The sequence below is a fragment of the Homalodisca vitripennis genome, chromosome 2 (genome assembly GCF_021130785.1).
Source record: "Homalodisca vitripennis isolate AUS2020 chromosome 2, UT_GWSS_2.1, whole genome shotgun sequence".
Lineage (NCBI taxonomy): Eukaryota > Metazoa > Arthropoda > Insecta > Hemiptera > Cicadellidae > Homalodisca > Homalodisca vitripennis.
Window position 1 is genome coordinate 1,573,367 of NC_060208.1, and position 24,050 is coordinate 1,597,416.

The 24,050-nt window shown below is 31.4% G+C and overlaps 1 protein-coding gene across 1 annotated transcript; it reads right to left on the reverse strand.

The window, feature by feature from the left end:
* Positions 1–10,402: 10,402 nt before the first annotated feature.
* On the reverse strand, positions 10,403–17,989 carry LOC124353470 (uro-adherence factor A-like). The gene is made up of 3 exons (XM_046803313.1): positions 17,809–17,989; positions 15,424–15,597; positions 10,403–13,970 (listed from the first exon to the last, which is right to left on the reverse strand). Exons 2-3 carry the CDS (start codon positions 15,595–15,597, stop codon positions 10,455–10,457), a joined length of 3,690 nt encoding a protein of 1,229 aa, XP_046659269.1. The 5' UTR covers positions 17,809–17,989; the 3' UTR covers positions 10,403–10,454.
* Positions 17,990–24,050: the final 6,061 nt, after the last annotated feature.

Here is a 24,050-nt window from a genome sequence, read left to right on the forward strand (position 1 = left end):
AAAAGATTTTCTAACAATCACTCGAGAAGTCAGGCGAATGTGAGTAAACCTCATTCTTTCACGAGGTTCTTCATTTACTTTCTTCAAATGTACTATGAAATCATCAAAACTTTCTGGTTCAAACTCATAATCAAACTTTAAGTCTAAATAATAAAATATCAGAGGTAATATCTGTTCATAGTAAATATGCTTATTGAGACCAACAAATCTAACATATTCTACAAATAATATCTTGATTTTTCAATTTCTTCAAGAGATAGGCTAATTCAAAATTTTTATTCTTTGATCGAAATTCTGAGACAAATTTTATTTTCTTCTTGTCTCCATATTGCAACTTTATAACGAGATTATTCAAATGTGTTAATTTATTTTGATGTTTCTGTGGTTTAGGTCTTTCATACAAAATTAAATTACAATATCTACAAAATTGTATCAATTATTACTCCTCTATTATCGCACTGGTAGCAGTTGAGACTATACAGTTCTATATTTATTTATATAGAACGAATTTTGTTATAAATGGAAATTATAGAACTAAATCTACCAAGATATAAGTTTTTCAGCGCAAATTTTTGTGTATATATTTCTACAACTGTGATAAATAGATACGATTTTATTGTATTATACAGCTAATGAGGATATTATGTTTACGAAGAGTATATTTTTGAAGTTTTAAAAAGAATGCAAGAGAATAACGTGAATTTAATCAATTATTGAAGCTTTTTAAAGTTTTTGAAGCATTTTTTGGTCAACCTTTTCTCCTCCCTCTTTCTCTTTCTCTCTCTCTTTTATGCCTATGACATGATCACTTTTACCGTTTATAGGCTAGGATTCAGGCGAGAGAGAGAGAGAGAGAGAGAGAGAGAGAGAGAGAGAGAGAGAGAGAGAGAGAGAGAGAGAGAGAGAGAGAGAGAGAGAGAATAGCGAGATATGGATAGAAAAATGTTTCCGGAGTGCGTACTGGATACTTCTGAACTTTGTGTTTCTCCGCTATGGCCACTCGCATTGAAACAGTTCAGAAGTAAACTTCCTAACCGACCAAACCGAATTCGTTGGTATATATACTGAGCAAAACAATACAACATCCAATCGAGAAGTAAAATTTAAGAAAATAATTTAAAAAATCATTTGAAAATTACAAGTAACTAAATGTATGCATATTTAAAATAGGTAAAATTATCTTTAATTTTAATAATAAACAGTTTTTAAATGAACTTAAACACAATTTTTATCCTTAAAAGCTATGATTAAGAATCTACATTACCGAAATTTTAGTTCATAACAGTTCCGAAAGATAGCAATACATAAATACAAAAAACCGATGATCAATATCGAAGCTTCTTCATTCGATAGTAAAACAACTAAAATTCAACTTAATTCAATTTAATTTTAATCCAATGTATAAGATTTATTATGGTCTTCCAAGTGAACCTGTGTCTTAAAAACTTAATATGTCTAAAGTTGTATCTCAAAAACTACTTAACCGATTTCATGAAATTTGGTACACATATGGCAAAGACTTAAACTCTTTGAACTTAACTCATCCATAAGGGTGAAATCATCCCCTATTTCTTAATATTCATAGAAAAATAAAAACAATTATCTGAAAAATCTGAAACTTCAAAAACAAGCGAGTTCTACTCAAAATTTCATGAAAATAACAACATTTTCTAAATCAACTCCATTCTACCCTTATCTTTAAACTCTTACACCTCGAGAAATATTTAGAATTTCTTTGATGAAATTTGGTATATAGGATCAGTAACTATTAAAGTATTTTTGAAAATCATCACTTCCGGTCCATGATCTTGGAATAGTTTTTCCTTAATATCACCCCTATTTTTCAAATTTTTTTATATAATTTTAATTCAATACTTTTATCAATGTCTTTATTAATTCTGTAAAGTTTTAAAATTTTATTATCTGATGAATAATATAGAGAATAGAAATTTTTTTGAAACAATTTACTGAATTTCTCTAATATCGCTCTTTATTTACATCATATGATAAACATTTCTCAGAAACCACAACTACATAACAAATCGCATTTGTAACAGCATTTTTAAAATCCATATTTATGATTATATCGTTCTGTGAACCAGAAATATTTGTCAAACTCTTTGTTGTATCAATGACATAAATGGGTCTATTTGCTATAAATTCTTTGGGATTGTAATACATTTCCATATTTTGTTGTAAACTACCTTAAGATCTTGATACATCTGATACATAATTCTGAAAAGACCTCAGGAAGTGTTTAAATTTTTTAATTCATCTGTATAATAATAACCATTCAATTTTACTCTGATAATGTTACAGTCAAACTATCAAACTCTGAAGGATTGTTTTCTTGATTATTCTGTATATCTGTTTGAAAACAAATATTTTATCCAGTAAACCCCAGATCATTATTTATATTAGAAAATGTATTCAAATATTTACCATTTTTAGGCTTTAGAGACAGATTAATTGTTAAAAATCCAGTCTTCTTTCCAAATTTTATCGCATGACTCGTTAAATGGATCAAAACGCATATCAGATCCAACATAATTGTTGTAAATTTTTCTAGTACAGTGATCATTTTGTTTAAAGACACACAACATATTCAAATTACTTCTTATAACTTGTTTATCAACCTTTGAAAAGCATTGAGAAACAAGAGATATTTTTGTGGCGAGACATTACGAAATACCCTTTAATAACGTCATGATTTTCAAAAATACAGTCATCAAATGAAACTATATTCTCAGAAGCATTATAAAAATGTGATTTTTTCCTAACTTTTCTCAATGTTTTTAAATCTTTCTTGCAATTTTTGTACGCGTCTTGTTCCAAAGATTTACTAAAAACAAACAAATTTAAATAAGGAATCAACCTATTGTAGATGAAATTTAATAATAAAGTTGTTTTTACACATCCAATTGAACGAACAATTAACAATCTAATAGATTTATCTTTCTTGTTTTCTTCAAAAGTTTGTAGTTTCATCTGATCTTTTTGTTTTTCCATTTTAATAGCGAAAATGAAACTGTCCAAGTTGACTTCAGAAAGCTCTAAATTAGTTTTCAACTTAGAACATCCTATTCATTTAGAGGAAAACTCTAATTATTTTATCGGTTTAAGTGGTGTTTATTCTAATAATTTTATAACAAATATTAGCGAAAATTCTCCTTATTGTATAGGATTTATGGAAGAAAACATGACAAAATATAATGGTTTTAAAAAAGGATATTACAATTTCGATCAAATAAAAATTCCTATAAAATTTCATGAAAACATGTCAAATAACTCTTTAAAATTTGACGAAAACAAATTTGAAATGCAAACAGTCTTTAAACAAATTAAAATAAAATCACCAGTAAGAATAATTTTTTCAGCAATTATAGTAAATTTGTTAAGGCAAAAATTTGTTCAAGCAAAAATAGAACCGAATGAGATATATTTAGGCGATAGAACACCAAAATTTAGACCATTCGATATAATTGAAGTACATTGTAATCTTGTTAAACCAAGTTTTGAAAGTCATTCCGAACTTCTTCACAAAGAATCTGAAATATTGTAAACTTTTTTCCAAAATGTTGCTTATGGATCAAAAAATAGTGAAAAACCGAATGAAATCGATTATATTCCAATTAGAAGAAATATTGAATGAAGTCAAAAAATCGCCTTAACTATTCAAGTCTCTGAAGGAAATGTGAAAAATGAAAGTAAAACAAGAATTTATTTATGATTACAAATTACTAGTTAAATTTTTTCTATCTAAATGGGGTCTCAATTATATTAATATAATTATAATATAGTTATAAAAAATATATTAAGTTTGGGAATAGATTTTTAGCAGGTTAAAACCAATGAGTCGTTACCAAACAGAATATCGTTATATCCTCTGAAAAATCCGATAAGTAAAGGGTTAGCATTCAATTGTGAGTGAAAATGCAAAAAGAATTTAAATATACTGCAAATGGGTGTCTACAATGTCTAATCCATATAAATAAGTTGTTGTACAGTATTGGACTCATACAAAACCTTACACAATATACAGAATGTTTTAGAGTGTAGAATAAGCGAAAGGCAGTTTTCTTACTTAACAGTCCACTATTTTATAATATTTAAGAATATTACTTTTTGTCACATTTTAAAGTTAAATTCACAGTATAAGTGTATTTAAATACAAATACACTTATACTGTGAATTTCTTCACTGCAAGTATGTTTAAGAATCATGTCGTTGTTTTATATGTACTTTGTTCTTCAATAGTGAGATGCGGATCCACAGCATATCATTGAAAAATAAAATATTTATATTATATTACATTCCATGGTGGTGATTTATTTGTCTACTGTGGCAAAAGTTTCCAAGTAACTAAATCAGGTTTAACTGATTCGGTCTTGAAGCTAATTTAGAATTCTACAGGCGACACCTTACTAGAGCCTTTACCTTAAAAGGTTTCTTGAGTCACACTTTCCTTGTTCTAGACGAATATCGGGTCACATCGCTATTATCCTGTCGTGTACGTGAGGCGTATAGTAAACAGAGAACAAAGAATGTCTCTACGCAAAGTAAGTCAACGATCACTTTAGGACATGGATGAAATAACTAATTTGTCTTTGTATCACAGACGATTTACTGAACATTGCTTTGTCATGTATACGCTAGTAACAAACAGAAACACAAAATTAATTTTTACTATCAATAGAAAATTGATGAATAACTTTGAAATAGCTACAATTCTTTCGTATGTTAAGAATTATTTGTATAAACATCTATTTAACGTACATAAACATGTATCGTCAATCTATTTAAATCCATTAAATATAGTTTTTCATTTCCTTCTTTGTCTAATAATCTACTATTACAATAATATAAAGCTGTATACATTATTAACTCAACTATTACTAACTTTCAATAGTTTTTACGCTGGAAAACCACAAATATCCGAGTAACTTCTTTCGTGGTACTGTATTTATGATTAAGTCAATACCCAAAAAACAATATCCTTACTTGCTTCCTGCGATCGTCTTGTACGGTTGTTTGTAACTGAGGAAGTAGTAGTTTATGTCCGTACTTTCCGAACTCTGTTCATTGCATTTCGCTGTGTTCTTGGTTTTCAGATGTTAAAACGATACCAATGTACATTTGGTTACTAGTGTACCCCATAATTAAAACACAAGCTCGCTGCACCCAGTACTATCCATGCCTCTCGATAATGCACTTTAGCCTGTGACGTTATCCCATATGCCCTTTGAAATTGTAATATGATCTGTTCACTGTACAGCAGATCCACAGATACACCACCGTCAGTAACATGCAATGTGTTGATAGTGGTCAATGAGTTTTGCGTTTCCTAGTACACACTTTAACAGTTCTGTTATGTTGTGTTGTGTAATGTTTTGTTAGGGACAGGCCGATCCCCATTATGGTGCCCAGTCTCCTCTGATAGGGCACTGGCGTATGCGAGGATACGATAAGGGGGAGAATCGATCCAGTAACGGTCACAGCTATCTCTAGCTCAGATTCATAGTCCAATTCTTAGACCGCTCTTTCCACAATGCATTAAATTATTCAAACACCCCATAGGTGTCATTTCAATACTAATGTTAGGCAAAAATAATTTGGTCATATAATTTTTTTCTAAACATGCTTAGTATAGATTTAAACTGCATTTAAATTATTTTTCAAGAATACTCAGTTAAAGAATCTGAAAATAAAATATCGAGCTGAAAGAAGAAGTAATTCTACATCCAAAGCTTGAACTGGTAACATATATTTCAACCTTACAACAGTGGAGCCAATAAGGGTCTATCATAATAATTTAGATAATTGCATGGACATCTCATACATTATTTCAAGGATAACACTAAAACAATATAACATTTAACTCAATACATTTTAAACGATGGAAAATACATGTCCACATTTTTATTCTAGTAGCGAGATTTCCGTAGCAAAACGACATATATAGTGTAGAGAAAGAATTACAGGTCTGTCAACTTGTGTAAGTTTAGGAAACAAAGTCTCAAATATTAGACCAACAACTATAGTTCTAAATACAAGCATTATGGAAGATTGGAAATGAAATATCGTTTTAGATATAGATTTACATATATTCACTAGTTTTCTTTAGGTGTAAACTTTTATCTATAAACCAGGAGAGTTGACCTCAACGTGCTGGTGAGCTCAAACAGTATCAGTTACGTAACAATCTGCGTGTATTTGGTGTAGAAGTGAAGCAAGGGGTGGTTTAAAATGTGTATCTCCCAGGTATCGGAGATAGTGTCTGCCACACGTAATTCGCTGGCAAAGATTGAGTCTCTGAAAGCTGAAGGGGGAGCTTGAAGAACAGCGAACAGTTGTGAACAGGAGTTGACCTCAACTGCTGGTGAGTTTAAACAGTATCAGTTACGTAACAATATGCGTGTATTTGGTGTAGAACAGAAGTTAGTGCTGGTTGGTGGTAGAGTTGTTCAGAGCTAAGCTTTATTGAATAGCTAAATTCCACGTAACTTAAGGACGTACATGGACCTCCCTTCCAGCTTCTACAAATTTTTGGGAGAGCAGCGATCGGTTTTCTTCGGCTGTCAGGCCTTACTTCTTGCAGCGGATGGCGGGGCTTTAGGAGATTAGGAGTAGGCTTGGTTAGTAACAGAACAAATAAATATTTGATTACGGCTTCTCTAATTAAAGTTTTTTTTCTACAAATGTCAGTAATACCATTTATAATATAAACAATATGAGATATGTGTTAAAAATTAAAACGAAATTAAAGTAAATATTGAGAAAGAAGCCTATATATATATATATATATATATATATATATATATATATATATATATATATATATATATATACAACCACCACCCACCCACCCACCCACACACACACACACACACACACACACACACACACACACACACACACACACACACACACACACACACACACACACACACACACACACACACACACACACACACACACACACACACACACACACACACACACACACACACACACACACACACACACACACACACACACACACACACATAATTTCTATATATTTTTCGGCTATAAAGTTATAATAATTTAACGTTTAAGTTTTATTTTAATTAAGTCAATTTCTCTTTTTTACTTGTTTATGGTCTTTAATATCAATAGTTTATTTTGTTACAAATTGTTTTGTATTTGTACTTATTGACACAGGTTAAGTGTAAGAAAGGATTTAATTGTCCTAACTTTGGCCGTCGTAATAAAGAGTTTAATCAATCAATCAATTCCTCCGAGAATAGAATTCGCACAACTCATAATCAAACTAGCTCACGGCGTTTACAACTTTTACTGTTTCCACTGAATTTGTGAATAATACAACATTCGAGCTACTCAAGTATTGGACCAAATAGAAGAACGAGTATAATACAATTATTTGTAAAGAAGCTACTTTGTGGAGAGTGACGGTGACTTCTTGCAAGGAAAAGAAAGAATTTTAAATAAACTTCTTTATACTAGATTGAATATTTTGAAGATATATAATTGTATATAAATCAAAATAATGAAAAATATTCCTATAGTGTTACAAAATATTATTTTGATTCTTCCACATAAAAAATACTTCATATGAAATATGGCTTATTAATGATTTAATTTTTAATTTGCATTCACTGGGCAAATGTGATTTTATGCATTCTAAAATTGACCCTCCTGTCACGTTTACTGATTTATCACGTTTTTGGTTAGTTGATTTACATACACAAAAAAGATACAAAGGTCATTCTTAATTATGTTTGAAACAATTTATTTTACCACATATACTATACCCATGAACGTGTTTCTCAGTTTAGCAGATTTATACCCAAAATCTTTTATCTTTCAGTTAGAAAAGCCACTTTTTTGACAAACAATAATCATATATTAAACATAATAATGATACATTTATCTATAATAATGACAAATATATTGGATATGGCATCTGGTATTGTATATATTTTTTTACAGTAAATTTCCGAGATGGTTGATAGAGTTGGAAGCTATATCCCTTATAGTGTGAACCACAGAAACTTTTGAAATTTGTCTTCATTTATCCTTATAAATTCTTAACCTATTCGGATTTTGAAATATCGATCAGCTGGTAGACTATCCGTATGTTTTAATTTGTACATAAATAAGGTAAGATCTGGTGAGTGAGATAACTGAGGAACCAGAGGGATTTGATTACAGTCCCAAACAAAACTTATTGAAATTGATGTGTGTGGAAGGCAACGACACTTATTGATAAATATATATTATGACATCGAACTCAATAATTATCGCGACTCGATGAAAACAAAATGTTGCACATCGGTGCTATTTACTATTTAAGTAAATACGTTTTTATAACTCTTCGCCAACTGGACACCAGGCCACGATGAATTGCTGGAAAATGTTTAGGAATTTTATACCAAGATGAAAAGTAGTTGATACCAGACGCTGCAACAAAAGGAAGGTGAACTGGAACTAAACTGAAAGTTTAATTGAATCAACCCTTCCCATACCTACGTTTTGGGTGGAAAACTCGGTTGCTCCACCGAGCTTAGAGATCAAGTCTATCACATCGTAGTGAACTTAATTCGGTACCAGATGAGACCATGAGACTACCACTTTACCTATTTATAGATGTCTCTGATGTCGAAACATAAAAATGTTTCGTTTTGAGCTTCTTTGTTGTTAAATTTCTTTCGCTCTCTGCAGACGAACATGATTCCAGAATCCAGGAGTCAAGTCTAAGACAGCGTCTGATACCGGACAATGCAATAAAAGGAAGGTTAACTTGTTCTAAACTCAAAATTGAAAATAACGGTCATTTAAATATTGGGACATCGCATCTAGTCATCAGTTTTTCTTCTAGTTTTTGTAATTTTTTTACTATATTTAAAATTGTAACATGTTAAATACTATAAACATTTCTTTACTTCAGAACTCTCACCACCAAAGGTGAGGTTATACCAAAGGGCTGCACGTAACGTATTTACCTCGCAATATACTAATTTAATTTTTCATTTCTTTTATTGGTACCTCTTTTAAATAAGGTTTAGGGAATATTTAGTTTTTAATATTGAATGATCGGTAATACCTGCTGTACATAGACAATCTACATATCATATTTATTTTATTGTCTTATGGGAATCCTTAATATTGCATGCAAGATGGATGCAATAATCTCCTGTAGGAGGTCAACAAACTTTAATAATGAGATTACGTGCTGCATTTATGTACAATATTTTGACATTTAGTTAAATGTATCTGTGTATATTTTATGTTGACTAAACCATTGCATTTGAAATAATGTATCAAACCACCCTTGGACTTTTGCCAACCCCTATATACTATAAACCTTAGGTCATTATAGACTTTACAGATACTTAAATACACTTTACAGTCATGTACGCAATAATGACGATTGCACTAAGCGTATAGTGAATAAAGTAGATGAATAGAAACAAAATGAGAGTGCGAAAGGTGGTATTCAAGCTGATGCAATACCTTACCTTAGAGTTGATCGGTCCCACCACTACATCCAAATGATGAAGAATTACTACAGATAATGGGGTTGGAGAGTGGTATCCACACCATTATTATCGCCATTTTATAATATTTTGAGGTTTCAACTTCATGGATTGCCAAAAAATTGTGTCTCGTGTAACGACGTACCATGGAGGATAGTAATTGGGATTTGTATGCTTATTTATGATGAGAGTTGGAGGGTTAAGTTATTCATCTAGTGTATATTTATGAACCAATCTTACGTGAAGTAAGACCTTCAGACCTTTTTATAACATTTCATGCTGGTTTTAGCAGTACAGTAGTATTAATCATATGCGTAAAATGGAGACGACAATTTGTGTTATTGCCTTATAAGGTACTGAAATTACTTTGCAATTATATTTTTAATAACGGTTTCCTATAAGTATGAATAATTGATTATTCCTTCGTTTCTCAATCAATTTAGGGTTACTAGAATTATTTGATACAAAATAAATTCGTCTACTTTTATAACTTCATAAATTACATATAAATACAAAGAAATGTAATAGCAAAATAAGGTATGATAATGGGCTATCAGTATTTATATTTTTTAATGATAGTACACACGGGGTCATCTAACATATTATTCTTTAGTGACATCGTTTTAGTAGTAAATACGACATATGAAGTAAGTTTCATTTCTTATAAAAAATTATTAAACAAAACTATCACAGTTATTCGGACATCAATCAAGCATTAGAACTGGTTTTACTGCAGCTTTTCTTTTACAAAAAAAAGTTACAATCATAGAATATTAATTATTTCATAGAGAAAATATATCTTTCTAACACTTAGTAACAAATTTGTAACACTTTGTATGGATGGAATTAAAATTACATTTCTCTTTCTTTTTTAAAAATGTTTTAATATTGAAATAAGTGAGGTTCAAATTTATTTTATGCTACAATTTCAACGTTGATAATATTTTTAGGCAACCGGTTTATTCTAACTGTTTTTGTATTCTTAGTAATGGATTTTGTTTCTATAACAGTTTCAAAAACGCTACTATCATTTTCTGTAGCTTTTAAACCTTGTGATAAATCAGGTTCCACAGTAATAGCTTCATAATCCATCCATTCTTTTGAATTTTCTTTCGATTGCCCCTTGTCTAGTAAATAATTGACTAAATTTGAGTCAGCATGCACACGAATTTGTGGCTCATCACGTTTATCATTAGAAGGCTTACTTACAAAATTACTCATTGAGATTTTAGTATACATTTTAGATGGATCAGATTTTGCATCTTTTATTTCTTTCTTAAACGTGACTATTTTTCTAGCATTATCAGCAGAGGATGTAGTGTAATATTTAATATTGTCCTTCAGAGCTCCAGACCTTCTGTTCGTATCTATAATTTTATTATTTGGATTCAAACCCAGAAAGGGTGAATAATCATGAAGTTCACACATGTCTGTAACATTTGGTTCCGTTGTAACATATGCATCTTTAAATTCATCTGTGTTGTCCATATTCTCATTTGTATTGCCCTCCGAATAATCTTGAGTTTTTTCCCTTTCGGGTTTGATATGAATACGTTTTTCTACAAGTTTGTCTTGTACGTGATCTGTAGTATTGGTAGTAAGGAATGTGTGTATGACTGGACTATCTGTTTTGCTCTCCTTTGAACTATTTAATATTAGTTCTTTTAAACTGTCTTCATAATTTTGTAGCGTAACTATATGCTGTGTACTCTGGTTGAGGGGCGTCTCTCTAGTGACAGTACTTTGATCTTTTGTTAATAATGTACTATTATCATTTCTATTATTATTGGTTGGAATGAAAGTTGTTTCATTTTTTATTGTTTCCGCAGATATTTCGTTAACATCAAGTGTAGTTGTATTTTCTAAAACTGGCAGTGTAATAATTTCCTCATGAGAAGAGTCAGATGTATTTGGTTTCATGTGGTCCGCTAAAGCTTTTCGCCTCGGTTTCTTAACTCTTCTCTTCCTTATTATTTTTGTAGTAATCATTTTTACGCGCGGTGGAAGTTTGTATAGCGCAAGGGGGAATGAAACATTAAGCTTCCTCAGTATTTCAAAGCCTGAAGAGTTTCTAGGTAGTGGAATATATTTTTCCTTGACGGTATAGTTCAAAGGATATGAAATATGTTCATAACTATGAAGCACTTCACCATCCATGGGTTCAATTTCTAGCCTTCTTTTTGTGTCACTCTTATTTTTACTCGGTAGTGTTAATTCAACAGTTTTATTCATCTCATCCAAAGATATTTTATTGTGTGGATAGATTGATGTTTTAGGATATATGAAGGAAGCATTCGTAGTTTCTGCAATGTTTTTCGAATAATTACTTGTCGTAGGTTTAACACGAGGTTGGTGAGTATCACGTAACACCACAGGAGTACGAGTATATGTTTTAAAATTATAGGTGATATTGTGAATTTCTAAGTTACTACTATTATGTTGTGCAGTTCCAATATTTAACGAGTTGTTACTATTCGTTTCATTATATTGTAAAAAAGGAGTTGGGCCATATTTAATAGCATCTGGAAGCAAACTTGAATTAACATTTTCTGCAGTTTGCAAATCTTCTGTTAAATTATATATCGATTCCGTCGTTGCATGATCAACAGTCTTAGGAGATCTATCACGAGTGTTTAAATGTAGAACTGGAGTTGAACTGTTATTTCGTTTCGAACTATCCAGGATTTTAGCCTCATGTTTATCGGATAACAAATGACCTGATTCAAAATCTTCATCGTGATATGTTCCATTAGAAGCTGGCATTATGTTGTTTAATATTAAATAGTGAGTAATATTTATTGATTCTGCGGAAGTGGATTCGTCTGATACAAGAGTCACAGGTAATGATGCAGTATCTAATGATACATCCATAGGTAATGATGTAGTATGTGATAATACATAAACTGGTAATGACGTAGTATCCGATGAAAAGTCCACAGGTAATGATGTGGTATCCGATACAAAATCCATAGGTAATAATATAGTATCCGATGAAACATCCTCAGGTAATGATCTAGTATCTGATAAAACGTCCATAGGTAATGATGTAGTATCCGATAAAATATCCACAGGTAATGATGTAGTATCCAATGAAAAATCCACAGGTAATGATGTAGTATCCGATAAAACATCCACAGGTAATGATGTAGTATCTGGTAAAACGTCCATAGGTAATGATGTAGTACCCGATGAAAAATACACAGGTAATGATGTAGTATCTGATAAAAGATCCTCAGGTGGTGATTTAGTTTCTGATTTAGTACTTGATGATTGTCCTGGGTAATTAGAACTTGATGTAGATATATCTGCAGAAAGTGGTGCTTCATCTGTACTGTCTAATAAGCTTGGGTTAATTCGATTATCTTTAATGATTGTGGAAATAGGAATACTCAATGCAAGTAAACCATTGTTCTCAGCATATCTGTCTGTATCTGGAGAAGTATAATTTTGTAATTTTCTACTTGAGATCGTTTTTGAATTGATTTTTGGGTTTATTAATACGGTATCTCCACCATAATCGATGATATCAAATCCTAATCTCTTATTCCTATACTTTATCGCAGGTAGCTCAGTAACTTTATCTTGGTTTACTATATCCTGTAATACATTACCGCCGATTAGAACTTCATTATGAGAACGACCTGAATTTAAGAGTTTTGCTTCTTCTGCAACGTAGTATGAATCTTCTTTTCTGTTAGAATTTGAATTATCAGATTCCTTACTCTCTTTATGTAAGTGCAAAGGTTTTTTTATTAGGAAGGTCTTTTTATTACTGGGGTTTCCTTTGCCATACAAGATTTTATTTTTAGTTAAAATGTCTGCTAGATGAACAACTGCAGTTTCTCCAAATGGATGCATGACTTTAGGTTTGTTGTTATAAGAAGATCTTCTGTAGATTTTGTGTTTCTCTAACCCATGGAAAGACTGACTAGACTTGAGACCGGTCTCAAATGACTCATTTTTATTTTTTAATTCCACAACTGATGATATTGGTACGTTGTTATTATTTATTGAGTTAAACGTATAATTGTGAATACGGTTTGTTGGTATAGCATCATGAGTATTTTCTTGCCTCAAGAGTTTATGATTACTTTTTAGAGGCAATGAAGATTTTATTAAGATTTTTTCATTAGTTTCTTCGGTTTTATTTGTACCACTTTTCCTTGACAAAGGAACTGTGGGGAATCCATGAGCTGGTTTGTTTTTAAATTGTTTTTTAATGTTTTGACGAGAGGAATTACTATGTGAAGCTTCTTTATTTGATAATGTTTGAGAATTATGATTACTAATATTATTCCTTGGCACAGGTCCTAACTGAGGGCTTTTGCTTGCGTCGTTTGTTACGTGTGTGACGTTATTATTAGAGATTATTTCTTTCTGTATTGAAGGAAGTCCTAGTTCTTCATCTGTTGTGTCTATTGGAATGACTACCTGAAAAAATTCACAGTTTAGTTGATGGTTGTATTTACTTTTTATATGAGTTTTGTTGAGCCATTTTGATGTTAAGCTACACATACAAAAGTGACTAAAATTCTTCAATACGTTATTGTTTATGAACAGGTTAATCAATTTGGGACATAATCCTATACATGAGAATTACCCACAGCATTAATATTATGCATTTACTTAAATATTCGTACGACACTATAAAAAATCAGAAAAATTACTTATGCTAATGGGTAAGTATCCATTTTTAATTAAAAAAACGCAACCGCTTTAAACATTACTAATTTAATAAATTATGGACTTTTGATAGTTTTTTATTGATTGTTCATAATATCTTGCTGTACACAAAGTTACGGTTTGTATTGCATTTGAGCCCAATTAGTGTTTAACACATGATAAGTTGTATGAGTCTGTTAAAAAAAACGATAGCTGCAGCAAATGAGGTTGATCTTAGATCATATATAAAATGAAGAATATGCACGAAAGTTACGGAGTGTTGAAATGAAACATGTGATGAAAAGTACATGATTGAAGCAAATAACAGCGTACCTTGATTGATAAAATTACACGGAACTAGATCGTTTCAATGTGCACAATTATTACTACAGTTCTAAATTCTAAGTGTACACTGAATTACGCACAATGAGTAGTAAAACAAAACATAATAAATATTTCACATATATAAAAAAAATATTCAACCATAAAGTGCGGAGTGATTTAACAGCATCTTTTACGACAATATTGCGGTGGTTTGTGTTATTATTATTATTATTATTATTATTGAATTTACCACAAATTATTGAAATTAATCTCTATAGCAGGTGTCCATAAAGTGAATACCATTTTTACTGTATGAGAATAAATAAAGTTTTTATGAAAGAGATGTGTCTTAAAAATTTGTTTTAAAGCTATTTGGCAGAGCACTCTATAATCATTTGAATTTTAACATGTGCCATTTGTGAATTTGTCTGTCATAGGATTTAATAATTTCATTCACAACGTATGATGTGTGATTGTCTGTTGGTCCACCTGTCCATAGAACATTTTGAGGATAAAATGAGCTATAGATCTGAAATTTTGCAACCAGCCTCCACGATGACTGTTGGTGTTACGTGCTCGTACCTTGTTTTATTAAATATGAGATCCTGGTATTCTAAGGCAAGAAGCTTGGCAAACATAAACTGCACCTCAACCTAATTGTTCAAACCCACCTTCCAAGGGAATCGGAATGTAAAAACACCACTAGAAAAATAGTTAGTACTCTCCCCGTCATGCTACAGTATGAAACATTTTAACTTTGTTTCCGTGAGGTCATCTCCAGTCAGTTAGATTACCTGATTAACCCTAAATCTTGACATTTCTGGTAATGTGATCCTCCTGGACCACCTCTCTATTGTCAAAACAAATGTTTTATAATATAGGTTTTATATATTCATACCTTGGACGCTGGAGGAATGGTGTTCTCTACAGTAGAACTTGAGTTCTCTGGGTCCTCGAGCATGTAGTGGTGTTTCTCATCCTCGTAATACTCAAAATACTCGTCAGACTGTAGGGACGAATGTGCGGCAGTTAGAAACACAAGAGAGGATACCATGACAGCCCACGTGATCATCTGGAAGTATTAAAACATCAGGAATCGTCTAATAATCCCTTTAGTGTTATGGCGTATACATTTTAATCTAAACAATATATTTCATTGCCAAATGATGTGTTTAAATGGTCGTTCCTGCAAACCGTTGATCTTTGAGCTATAGATATTATAATTTTAAATAATCGACCACAACTAATAGACTTTAGATATAAAACTGAAACTTATCATTGATCGCGCTATTTTTTTTTCTTTTTTTTTGACATACCCACTTAATACTTGCCTATGGTTATAAATTAGATATGGCAGTAAAATTTAAACCAGATATTCATGTTTTTGTAATAAAGATATTTTGCTGAAATATTCTAGGTGAAAGTCCACTTTGGGCTAGAAGCAGCAAACACACACACACACACACACACACACACACATTATATCATTAATAGAGAGTGTTTTTTAAGTAATCCGACTAAAGACACATGTAAAACCAATCATAAAAACAACAGTAATATAATTATTTAAACATAAAATCGTTGTTTTAATTGGTTATTATAATATAATTTGAGTATTTAAATTCTCGTTATAATTGAGTGGTTAGGTCATCAGCCAATTATCACAGTTAAAATCTAGCCAAAGCCTGAGACAGCATGATACATGATTAGAAGCTAGTGCATCATATCATTCACCATACAAACACAATAGTGTAGTACATTATGTAAATTACTATACGATTATAATAATTTATTGAACTAACCGTTAATAAAGAGATTGAATTTTTATCTATGAGGAAAGAATTTTTATAACAACTAATTATTGTGCGTAAATCAGAATGACATTTAATTGACGTAACTATGGTAAATTGAAAATAAAAAAATCATTGTTTTGAATATAAAATAAATATCTAAATATGTTCACAAAAGGATGACACAAACTTCTGTGGGGGGTATTATTTAGCATTTTAAGCAAAAATGTCCTACAAATTATAGGTGAAGAAATGTGTCGTTTAGCCACTAGCTGCTATTTTGTAATTTTTATTAAAGTATATCATTAGAACTATTTAAACTAAGGAATCCAAAGTTTTCAGATAGGGTTGAACAGATAAGAAGAAAGCGTAGACCAATAATTCTGTTATTTATTGAGTATTAACAAAGTGGCGTCTGTTAGAAATATTCCAAGTAAGATACTTTTAATACTTTCAACAGACGTCAATTAATAAATAATTTTTAAAACGCAATTTAATCTCTTACCTTTTTAAACCTACGTGACAAATTTGGTTTCCTTAACTTAAATAGTTCAAGATATATATATTTGTGTTATAAAAAAATACAAAATAGCTAAACGACGCATCTTTCGACCTTTGTTTATAGAAAATGTTTTGCTTGATATGATGGATACTATCAGCCACAGAAGTTGGTGACACCCTTGTGTGAACATATATACATATTTATTTTATATTCCAAACGTTCTGATAAGAATTCATTTCTTAGTTTAAATTTTTTTTTTATAATCGCTTTTTGTAAAATAGTATTTGCCATTTATTGTAATGTAAAATGAAAACCGTATCACTACATTTCGATCTCTTACTCTTGTGATTAACTAAGCTAAGGAGGAGATTGGTGGTACGTAAAAACAATCTCTTCCACTTTTATAGAGTTTTACGTGTTATTGTAATTATATACCTTAGGAGGAGATCAGGTTGTATATCTCCAAATTTAGTGAAACTGCTTTGTATGATACAATGGAAAATGCTCTGTTACCTTAACAAAAACCATTTACTTGAAAAACAATGGAACATTTCAGTAGTGCGTTCACGAAACGTTCGCAGTTATGAAGCAATACAAAATAGTTTTCTTCCAATATAACTTTCTACAATTATTAAATAAAAACTCCCAATATAGTAAAGTATGTCCTGTCAAAATATTCCTGTGTTTTCTAAATATTCAAAACTTGTTTTTATGATCTAATTGAAAATTCTATGGAAAGCAAATTTAGAATCACTGTGCAAAATAAAGTGTAGTATTAAGAAAAATATACGCATTGATATTTCAATTTTATTTATAATTTTACCTACAATCCTTTAAAATGGTGCATTCAAATTTAGTGGCAACTAATTTAGAGAAATTTTGTTTTATTAACAAATCAATTAAAAACTAAAACCCTAAAGTGACACGTCTTATAATACTTATGAGTAATCAATTCAAAATGAAATCAATAAAACGGGAATATTAAACTTACCTTTTTCTTTATACTTAGGCTTGATCTTATTGGATAATATGTGAGAAAATAGCAGAGAGAACTAGATATCCAATTAGTTCATCATGACCTTTAAATAATTATCAGTTTTTCATTGAAGCTGTAAGAAAAGCAACGTATTAAGCAGATCCACTTGGAACGTTTTCTAATGGAATGATATGGTAATCAACTTAACCAATGAACTATAACAATCCTATCACCGGTTTCGTCGATAAATAAGCCGTTGTAGAATTCGATCTGTCGATATTGAAATTAATTTTCCTCTCAAGAGCAAAACCATCTTTAATTTTACAACGTTAACCAATAAAGGAAGTGAATCGTATGATTGCTTGAGTTTTAACTCTAATTTTCTGGTAATAATGATGCAGTCGTTTAACTTAATATTCTCCTTGGTGAATGGAATATAAGGACAGTTTGATGTTAAAATATAGTTCCTTATGTCATGATTTCTAGAATATTCCACTAGATGGCATACTGAACATAGTGAGTATCGTCTGATTTCATTAGAGTGGTAAAATTATGTAACAGCTTTACAAATTAGATTTCGTATGTTTATACACAGGGCGAGTAATTCTGCATTGTGATCTTATTTACGTTTGATACTTATCAATATCGTGGTATAAAAATAAATGTAAGCCGTTTTAATTTTTTTGAATTTCTACCGGTTTTGGAATAACTATAAGAACGATTATGTCATGATATTGCAGCATTATTTATATTTGGAAAACTAATTTATTAACTGATTGATTTTGTTTATATCACATCTCGCACTGATATATTAAAATTAATATACAGCACCACATAATATTAAAATTTTTACACAAAGTCATGTAACAATTTTGTTGTTTATAGCCACTCTATTAAATAGATGTATACTAAAACAGCTTTCTACAAAGTTTAGAATTGATTAATTGAGTTACACATTGCTGTCACCCAGTAATGTGTGGCTGATGTTTTTACGAAAACAGTTATCAATGTTACTTGCTAAGAAAAGTTCAGTGTATTTTTTGGCTATAATACTTTAATTCTGTAATTTTAATGCAAGGTGAGTATCATCAAGTGTTGTATAAACATCTCCCGAAGAGACGCAGAATTCATTTATAAAATAATTTGGATGAAACTGGAAGCTTAATAGACAAAAAGCTGATAGTTAGGCCAAAACAAAGGTGTAGAGAGCGAAAATTTTGTCATGAATTGATATTCCCACATGTATAGACTAAGGGTTTTTCATGAAAAACTTTTATTAATGGTTTTAAACTTTTCTACTCAAGTTTCCAAGCCTGATGACAAATTAGAGGAATGAAAGGTGATGATGTTCTGTATGAAAATAAACTGGATCGATTGAGGTGGGTAGAATAGTTGTTCATGTTTCACCGACCTCGCCCTTTAAAATTTGTATTTTTTAGCTGTTTCAAAAGTAAAGTTTATAGTGAGCATATGTACCGAATGGACAATACACATGGGGATGGATACTGCTGAGGTCGCAGTAATGAATACTCGAAATTCGAAATTTACGTATATGTTTAATATTGGCAAATAAACATAAAAGCACCACTTCTAGTTGGTAAAATAAAATAAAGTATTACCACGTAGCTGCCAAATAGAGTATGAATGAACCGTTTATGAATAGAGTATGATACCGTGGGATGAGCCTAAATATTACAATGTTATGTGGATTGTACCTTCGAAATTAATAAAAACTTTAAATCATCATTAAAACTGTATCATTAAAACTTTAAAAATTGCATCCCTTTACAATGAACTTGACTCACAAACGCGGGCGTCAGCATTCTTGGCTCGACAATGCAGCTGTAGTCAGAAAAGTGGAAGATTAGTAGACTGGAAATCTAAAACATGAACTTATTGGGATTGAGCTCAAGAAGTGAGCTCGAAGAGCGAACTGCAACTCGCCTAAAACAAAATCGTGACTGCATTATCCATTTATCGAGACAAATTTTAATCACGACAACGGGGTCTCCTTAGAAGGACATCGCCACAAATATTATCCAAGTTGATCTGGGAAATAAACCACCTTCAAGATAAGTTACTTTACAAGTTATAATTTAACTTCATATTACATTCAAACTAGATGATTCACATGAAAAGAATAAATTATGATACGAATATATAATTTTTTACTTACGAACAAGGCGCGCGATATGTGGCTTCGGTAACAACGTTCAGTAGCTACAAAGTTCCCGAGAGAAAAAAATTAATACGCGTGCAAATTAGGTTATCAATCCGCCAAGAATTTAGTTTGAAAACTATCGGAAGTAACTTATATTAACCAGTAACAGGTATCTTGGTTGGGAAAATAGGTACTATATCAAGTACAATTAAATAAAGGTACACATGAAAGAAATATGGAACAATAATATCAATCAATGATAGCTGCGATGGAATCGGCTACCCGAGACGAACTGATCAACATATGAAAGGAGATACAAGTTCGCTTGAACGTCTTCAGGGTGCATCATGATGTTCATGGCGAGATCAGATACGCTGACATTAATCGTTTTAATTAATCTTTAATACTTTGTTAATCTCATCATTGCGCTGTATATGCTTGAAAATAAATGTATGTAAAGACCTAACATGACTTTATAGGAGGAGATAAAAGTTCGCTTGAACGTCTACAGGATGCTTCATGATGTTCACGTCGAGCTCAGATACACTGACATGAAACGTTTTTTATTTACTGTTATATCCTATGTTAATATCATTCTTTAGCTGTATATGCTTGCAAATAAATGTATGCAAAGGTCTGACAAGACCAAATGGAAGAAGATACAAGTTCGCTTGAACGTCTTCAGGATGCTTCATGATGTTCACGTCGAGCTCAGATACACTGACATAAAACGTTTTAAAACTACTCTTTAATCCTACGTTAATATCATCCTTGAGCTGTATATGCTTGCAAATAAATTTATGGAAAAGCGTGCCAAGCCTTTATAGGGGGAGAACAAAGTTCGCTTGAACGTTTACAGGATGCGTCATGATGTTCACGTCGAGCTCAGATACACAGACATGAAACGTTTTTAATTACTTTTTAATCTACGTTAATATCATCCTTGAACTATAGATGCTTGCAAATAAATTTATGGAAACGCGTGCCAAGACTTTACGTTGTTGCTCTGTAGGTCTTTAGTCCATTTTGCTGACTGTTAATTTATACTACAATAAGACCATTTATACTAAATATCTGGAAGAGTTTACAGCATTCTCAGGAGTTTTCAGCTTGTTATGTTATACCCATAAAAGTTTATGTTTGTACTGGAGCCAATTTTTAACTTATTTACATTCAAACACATAAACCAATGTTTAAAACTTTTATATTTGTGAGGCCTTTCGATAACTAGGCTATCTTCTAAAACTTTTATGATGTGTCTTACGAAGATAGCCTTGCTATCGAAAGGCCTCACAAAAATGAAAGTTTTAAATATGGGTTTATGTGTTTGAATGTAAATAAGTATTTTATGTTGTTTAGTTTATGTTGTTAATTTATCAACATTTGAACAAAACTTACTTAATAGATTCAAACATGCAGTAATACATTTTTAATTCTACCTGACAATCAATTTAAAGCACTGTTATCATCTAAATCCAGTATGAAAGTGTATTTGTTAACTTTTGTCTTTCATTCAATGGAACTTAATAATTTGTTATAAAAGTATCTTTAAGGCCTTTAATGGCATAAAAAATCAATGAAATAGTTGATGCCTCAACAACTAAAATAACGAATCGTTTTTGTAGAATATAAATGTTTTCAGAGTACCCGAGGTTGAATACAGAGTGATTTTTTTATTTATTGTGAAAAATGCATAGAAACTGTTGGATAAATACTTAACTAAAAGCACTTATTGCATTTTAAATATTAGCAATTTGTAGTTCACATCTGTAATAAATTATTTCGTAATAGTTTTCCCCGGAATTAATACTGCCAATATTTTCACAAGTAATGACTCATGACATGCGGTCAACCCGCAATAGCTGCACTTTCGGTGTTAATACAGCGAACTTGTCGTAATAGAAAACATTTATGGACCATGCAACAAAACATATTATCTGTCTGTCGGAGGACTACAGCAAACTTGTAGATACAAAAACTCATGACATGGTCAACAACACGCAATAGCCGTCTATTTCGGTGTTAATACAGAAAACTTGTCGTAAATGTAAAAAACACTTTCATGACTTGCAACAAAACATATTATTGTCTGTTCGAAACGACTACAGCGAACTTGTAGGAATTCAAAAAACTCAATTTGGTACATGCATTCAAACCCGCAAATGCCGTCTATTTGTGTTAATTCAGCGAACTTGACGTAATGTAAACATTCATGACATGCAACAAAAATACCCCCCTTATTTGTACCGTAAATTGTTAATTAAATTTCATAACAATGTAAATTTCGGCAACCTAATCAGCAGTATAATATAATATTATTTTACATCCAATGTGTTCCGGCAACTAAATTATTGGGTCGGAGTAAAGTAACTACCTAATTGGCTCGGCGTATGAATTTTTTCTATCTAACCCTTTGTAGCAGCCCAACTACGTAACCGATCTGGACCTTCGCGCGCTTTGTCCGTAAGTAAAATTTATCTTTTCCGTATTATAATTAATTTGCCTTTGATGCCAAACGTATTATTATAAATATGAATGTAACGTAAAGTTAAGATGTGGATATGTAAAGTAACTTACCCCTTGAAGATCTTTCATTTGCTTGATTGAGATAGATAAAAGATTGTGCGTCGTCCTTAATGGCGTCCGAGCACGTTGTTATAAATAGTAAGTTGTTATCATTAAATGGCTAATACTCGTTTCACGCGAATTTGTTTTTGGCGGGTTGTACGTAGCTGATTGTATCTCACAGTGTTGTTTGAATAGATGGCTACCACTTCCCCAACTTCTACTCCTCTTCTAGAAATAACCGTTCTTAGACTACAGCTTCAATGTCTCGTGCCAAGGACCGCCGATTATCCGGGTTGTGAGTCCTCTATTTGTGAATGGAAGTGAAATATTATTGTTTTGTAAAGTAAAACGTCGTACGCTAATTCCAATTATTGAACATTGATATTTTAGGCCCACCTAGAGATATACTTTTAGTTATTACATTCTAATTGGCAGCAAATCGTGGCATTACATACTTTTCCTTTACCCCATCTAAAAGTGTTGCTTTTTAAGTTTTGTAATTAAACTGAAACTTCTAAGTAAACTTTGTATTTCTAGTATTTTTTACTACGTACCTCAGAATCACACCCCCATGTGTTATCGTTCATACGGTACACAATTTTATTGCGCCAAATCTGCTATTGTTGTGCCTACTCTGCCTATCAACTGGGTGAAAACTGAGTGAAAAACGCACTAGCCTGCATTTAAAATAGAATATTTTGTCTCAATTAGATGAGTTGGTATTTGAACTGATATCTAGAGGTTTAAATTAAATAGTGGACAGTACAGTAAATGAAACTCAGAAAGTCCTTAAAGCAGTGTTTGAGAAACAATATTTTACCTTCTCCTTAGTAGCCTATAAAAAATAGTCCACCGCCAATCAGGACAGTAAAACCTTCTCAGTGAAAAAGTGGATAATTTATTAGAACATGGGTGCAGTGGAACTTGAACAGTGCTAGTTCACCTTTAGAAATCAACCAAATTCCAAGAAAGTTTAAACATTTAAATAAACCGTTTATTTTTAGACAAACCAGCTTAGAACTAGTTCTGTTACATAGTGAACTTTATCAGCTTTAAAGTGTAGGCTAGTAAATGTTGAACAACAGTTTGCTAAAAACTTGCTTCACTACAGTGAACCTAGAAACAGCTTAAAGTGTTAGAAGCCAATTTAATGAATCTTTAGAAACAAGATGAGGTATGGAACAGGCCAGTTGAAAGAACCAAATAGGGCCCCTATTTATGTACACCACCAACAATATCACAGCCCTACTGCCAGTACCCCCACTTTGCCTTATAATGCCTATTTGATTAATGCAAACAAAATGAATCTGTATTAGACTACAACTATGTCTGGTTTTAAATAGTGTTTAATAAGTTAAACAACCCTTTTAGAATGTTATTTTTACAAAATTTTACTAGTAACAAAATGGCTTAGTAGTACCTGAGGGGCTTAAAAAATAAACTTTTTGAAAACTTTGTTAAAACTAAAATGTGAAACTAGCCTATCAGAAAATGAAATTTTAGCATTGTTACCTATGTTATGCAAAAA

Coding starts and splice junctions, on each gene's coding strand:
- LOC124353470 (XM_046803313.1), bottom strand. CDS start 15,597: ATGATCACGTGGGCTGTCATGGTATCCTCTCTTGTGTTTCTAACTGCC. Junction 13,971..15,423: donor CCATTCCTCCAGCGTCCAAG/GTATGAATATAT, acceptor GAATTTTTTCAG/GTAGTCATTCCAATAGACAC.